This window comes from Phlebotomus argentipes, unplaced genomic scaffold (assembly GCF_947086385.1).
Source record: "Phlebotomus argentipes unplaced genomic scaffold, Phlebotomus argentipes genome assembly contig_5, whole genome shotgun sequence".
In the NCBI taxonomy this organism is placed as follows: Eukaryota; Metazoa; Arthropoda; class Insecta; order Diptera; family Psychodidae; genus Phlebotomus; species Phlebotomus argentipes.
Genome location: NW_026776165.1, coordinates 219,422 through 224,862, shown reverse-complemented (window position 1 = coordinate 224,862; position 5,441 = coordinate 219,422). Strand labels below are relative to the sequence as shown.

Sequence of the window (5,441 nt, the reverse complement as noted above, 5' to 3'; positions counted from 1 at the left end):
TAGGTGATTTTGTAAAAAAAAAACCACATTTTAAAAATTCCTACTAATTTTTTCTTTCTGTGTATGTAAATTTATTCAAAAGAAGTTGAATGAACGGTTCACACTCACATTTCTATTTTTCTATAATGTATATAAGCAGATCAGGCATTCCTAGAAACATATCTTAATGCCTCTCTTCTCTCATTCTGAAAGAATACTCAGAAGTGTCAACATCAATTGGTGTAACGCAATGGAAGTGATTTTCACGGTGAATAAGAAAAAGTGCAAGATTGTGGCGGGTGAAATGCCACCAGACACGTCACTCAATATGTACTTGAGGACGCGTCTTTGTCTCACGGGCACGAAATTCATGTGCCAAGAGGGCGGATGTGGTTGCTGCATTGTCACCATTCATGGCTCACACCCTGTGACGAAGGAGAACTTCACGCTGGCCGTGAATTCGTGTCTCTACCTCGTGTACTCGTGTCACGGCCTCGACGTGACGACAGTGGAGGGTTTGGGTGACAAGAAAACTGGTTACCATCCCATCCAGCAGCGCTTGGCACAGTTCAATGGCTCCCAGTGTGGCTACTGCTCACCGGGTTTCGTGATGAATATGTATGGCCTGTACGAGAGCCGATTCGGCAGTGTGTCAGCTGAGGAAGTGGAGGATAGTTTTGGTGAGAACATTTGTCGCTGCACTGGATATCGTCCTATCTTGGATGCCTTCAAGTCCTTTGCAAATGATGCACCGCAGGAGCTGCGAAATCTCTGTGGGGACATTGAGGAGTTGTCCGTCATGGTGAAGAAGTGTAGCAGGAGTGATAAGATGTGTTTCAACACCTGTCGCAGTGCTATTCGCGTCAAGGCGGCTGACAATGCCGAATGGCACAAAGTGTACACTTTGAGTGAAGTTCTGCAAACACTGGAAGCAATTGGTGACAAGAAGTATAGATTGGTGGCGGGAAATACGGCACACGGAATCTATCGGATGCCTTATGATATTGAGGTGTGTGTTTTTTTTATCAATTTTAATTGTAAAGGTGGACCTTCTCCTTCCGATTAGATCCCCGCTGCGTTCCATGTTTCTACAACGGCACATTCGCGTTCAACAGCGATCGTTCTCTCTCTCTCTCGGTGTTCTCTTCAATTCAATGCTACAGCGCGGTTCTAACAGGGAGGAGAAGGTCCACCATTCAAGTCGTGAAGGAAATAGTATGACATGAACTTTGCCATCTATTTCCACTCGAAGACTTATCTGTATTAATGTTATTATTATTTTATAAATTTGTGTTTTTTCCCCCAAATTTCCCTGCACAGGTGTTTATTGATGTGTCGGCTGTTGCTGAGCTGAGGACATACACCATCGGGAGTACGATTGTTCTTGGTGGAAATGTCACCATTACGGAATTCATGGCAATCCTACTGGAAGCCGCCGATCGTACGAACAACTTTAACTACTGTCGCACAGCGAGAGACTATATAAATCTGATGGCAACTGTTCCAGTGAGAAATGTCGGAACAATTGCTGGGAATTTGATGATCAAGCATGATCATCCGGAATTCCCCTCGGACATCTTCCTTCTGTTGGAGACAATTGGGGCAACGTTGACAATTGTGGACACGGGTAATGTACCGGAAACCCTGTCACCGCTGGACTTCCTCAGCAAGGATATGCAGAAGCATGTGATCAAGGAAGTGACATTGCCTCAATTGACACCCAGTATCTATCGCCTGCGACTCTACAAGATCATGGACAGAGCACAAAATGCCATTGCATACATGAATGCAGGCTTCCTGTTTGAGATGAGTCAAGGATCTGGTGTCACGAAATCCACAAGAATCGTCTATGGTGGTGTGAACTCGAAGTTTGTTCATGCAACGTCAATTGAAAAGATTCTCAAGAGAATGAATCTCTTTGAAAACACAACCATTAAGACGGTAATTGATGCAATCTACAAGGATTTCATCATTGACGATACACTTCCGAATGCATCAGCAATCTTTCGACAGAAGCTCGCTATTGGATTGTTTTACAGGGTAAGAAATAATATCTCTTACCGTTTAACCTACAGACGGAAGAGAAAAAAATGACCCCCTTTTTTCGTCAGATTTCGTCATAATTAGCCTCCCTGGGATCAGTTTAGTCGATTTTGCGCGAGTACAGATAGAGCCAGGCTTCACCTAGCTCAATTATAGGTCTCTATATTTTTTTGTTTTTGTTTTTAATGTAATCCATCTCATTTCAGACTGTTCTTAGTCTTGCGCCCAGTACTCAAGTTCGTCCAATTTACAAAAGCGGCACTTTTTCCATTCCTCGGCCACTGTCAGCTGGCCAGCAAACGTATGAAACTTTTCCACCCAAGTATCCTATAAGTCAGCCTATCACTAAAATCGAAGCTCTGTGGCAATGCAGCGGCGAAGCAGAATATGTCAACGATATCGAGGCATGTCATGCACTTTGGGCAACTTTTGTCCTGTCAAAAGATCCAATGAAAACCATTGCCAGCATTGATCCGACGGAAGCACTGAAAGTACGTGGTGTGAAGGCTTTTTATAGCGCCAAGGATATTCCAGGAGTCAATTCATTCATCTCGCGGCGACACATTTCTGACGTCACCACAATTGAACCGGAAGAAGTATTTTGCAGCGGAAAGGTTAGCATACATAATTTGTAGTGATCTGAGCGATTGATAATACAAGTTTAATAATTCTCTCAGAATGCGCGCATTTACACGGAAAATGCACAAATAAGCTTTCTTGAAATGCGCGCATTTATGCACAAAAATCTCAATTTTTTGTCTGAAAATGCAAACAGCATTTTCAAAATGCGTCCATTTGTGCGCAATTGCATAATTTGTAATTAATATTCATTCCGTAGGTTCTCTATCATGGTCAACCTGTTGGTGTGATTGTGGCAGAGGAAATGTCTCAGGCAGTGTATGCTGCTGATTTGGTGAAGATCAATTATGAGAGCAAAGTGGAGGAGGAGAAAGGAGCTTTTGCTTCGCTCTATAAATACTTGACAGGAAGTGTGGTGACAGAATCAAAGGAGAAAATTCTCGCGACGCTGGCAGATGTTCTGGAGGAGGATCCCAACTTGACTAAGGATCGCTTTCAGGCGCCAATTGTGGTGAAAGTTGCAACACAGCAAGGTATTGGTGAGGCGGAGGGAAATGTCAAAGGACATCTTATGTGTGGTCCACAGTATCACTATACAATGGAGACGCAGCAAACTGTGGCAATTCCCATGGAGGATGGCATAGATATCTATCCTAGCACACAATTCATGGATGTCACCAATATGGGCGTTGCTGACGTTCTGGGTGTGAAGAATAGCTATGTTAGAATACACATTCGTCGTCTTGGCGGTGCTTTTGGCGGAAAAATCTACAGAGCAACGTGGATTTCATGTGCAGCAGCAATTGCTTGTCATCTGACAGGTCAACCAATTCGCATGGTTCTGCCCATGATAACAAATATGCGTGCAATTGGCAAGAGAATTCCAGCCTTCATCGAGTATAATGTGGATTTTGCTAAAACAGGCGCCATTACGAAGTTATTTGCCGATGTCACGCACGATTTGGGATGCTCGATCAATGAGAGAATGGAGGATTATGCTAATTTGTTCACAGCCAATACATATGTCACCACAACGTGGTCTGTCACATTTCAGTATGTCATCACGGATGCAGCATCGAATTGTTCAATGCGTGGTCCAGGATCTGTTGAAATGATCGCCAACACGGAGACAATTATGGAGAATATCGCGTGGGCACTTAAGATGGATCCGGTGAAAGTGAGATTGGCCAATATTGACAGTAGTAGTCCAATGGTGAAGATCTACAATGATTTCCTGTCCTCATGCGACTACTACAAGAGATTGAATGAGGTGAATAAGTACAATACGATGAATCGATGGAAGAAGAGAGGAATTGCAACGTCCATTATGCAATTTCCCACGTACTTTGGCAGTACTTACGAAGCACTGGTGTCAATCTACCATGCTGATGGCAGTGTTGTCATCAGTCTGGGTGGAATTGAAATGGGTCAGGGTTTGAATACCAAGTGTGTCCAAATTGCCGCTTCGATCTTCAACATTCCAATGGAATGGGTGAGAGTTGAACCCGCGAATAACATCGCCAGTCCCAATAACTACATGTCAGCGGGAAATCTCACCGTGGACTCAGCAGGAATGACGGTGAAAGGTAAGAGTAATTATGATAAAGGTAGAGTTTTGCAAGAGCTTTCCAATGACACCAAGATCATTGAAATTGGACAAATAGAACCGAAGATAGACCGTTTTAAAGTTCCTAACTTTAAACCGTCATAACTTTGGTTCCCTTAATTTTTCCCCTTTTCCGTTCCACTTTACACCTCCTTTGGGGTTTAGTTGCTCACTACACTTCTCTTACGATATGCGCGTGTCTGCACTTCTGTAACTGCGATGTTTTAGAAAATTATTGTTTCTTATTTATAGGTTGCTGTGACACACTCAATGGTCGCTTAGAGCCCTTCAGACTGAAGGATCCCCAAGCATCCTGGGCCGATATCGTGCAGGCGGCCTTTGCGGCCAACACAGAACTCACAGCAGTGAATAAATTCGATCCTAGTCAGATGGATCCGTACAACGTTTACGGCGCTGCGTGTTCTGAGATTGAGATTGATGTGCTGACGGGAGATTTTCAGCTTCGTCGTGTGGATATCGTGGAGGATGTTGGTCAGACAATCAGTCCGATGATTGATGTGGGTCAGGTGGAGGGAGCCTACGTCCAGGGCTTGGGCTACTGGCTTCACGAGAAGCTGGTGTACGATCGAAGTACCGGTGAATTGCTCACTGATCGCGCGTGGACATACAAACCGCCAGGCGTGAAGGACATTCCGGTGGATTTCCGTGTGACACTTCTTCAGACACGGTCGGATGGTGCTGGAATTCTGGGTTCCAAGTGTGTCAGTGAGCCGAGCATCTGTCTGGCCGTTTCGGCACCACTTGCACTCAGGAGAGCTCTGGAGTCTGCACGAAAAGACGCTGGAGCCGATAATATCTTCATTACAATCAACACAGCGACAACTAAGGAGGATATTTTGATTCTGTGTGGCACTAAAGATGATCAGTATGTCTTCTAAATTCCTCTATTCCCAATTGGTTTTTGGTACGGAAGCACTTCTTTCTCTGGTTTTTGGGTAAGAAATCCATATTCTTATTATTAGATTCTTATTTCTGTATCTATTATCATATAATTATGTATCATATACAGAAAAATATATACATTTTCATGATTTGTAAACAGAAAATCTTTGCTATTTAATGTGTTTGTTTTTTTTTAAATTTATTTTTACGCATCTTTCCTCACTTTTTCTGTCCAAAAAGCAAGCTCGCGGGACAAAACCGTGTGGCATACCAATAAAATCATTCATGTGAGAGAGATTTAGCATTGCATGAATTTTTCATTTACCAATAT

The 5,441-nt window shown here is 43.4% G+C and overlaps 1 protein-coding gene across 1 annotated transcript; it reads left to right on the top strand.

Annotated features, from left to right (window-relative positions):
- The first annotated feature begins 229 nt into the window (after positions 1 to 229).
- LOC132265738 (xanthine dehydrogenase-like) lies at positions 230 to 5,106 on the top strand. Its single transcript, XM_059766506.1, has 5 exons — positions 230 to 988; positions 1,300 to 2,019; positions 2,229 to 2,636; positions 2,861 to 4,187; positions 4,460 to 5,106. Exons 1-5 carry the CDS (start codon positions 230 to 232, stop codon positions 5,104 to 5,106), a joined length of 3,861 nt encoding a protein of 1,286 aa, XP_059622489.1.
- The last annotated feature ends 335 nt before the right edge of the window (positions 5,107 to 5,441 follow it).

What these genes read in the sequence shown, in the direction of transcription:
- LOC132265738 (XM_059766506.1), top strand. Translation starts at nt 230, where the DNA reads ATGGAAGTGATTTTCACGGTGAATAAGAAAAAGTGCAAGATTGTGGCG. An exon ending in GGATGCCTTATGATATTGAG is followed by an intron (nt 989 to 1,299) that starts GTGTGTGTTTTT and finishes TTCCCTGCACAG; the next exon opens with GTGTTTATTGATGTGTCGGC. An exon ending in AAGTATTTTGCAGCGGAAAG is followed by an intron (nt 2,637 to 2,860) that starts GTTAGCATACAT and finishes TTCATTCCGTAG; the next exon opens with GTTCTCTATCATGGTCAACC.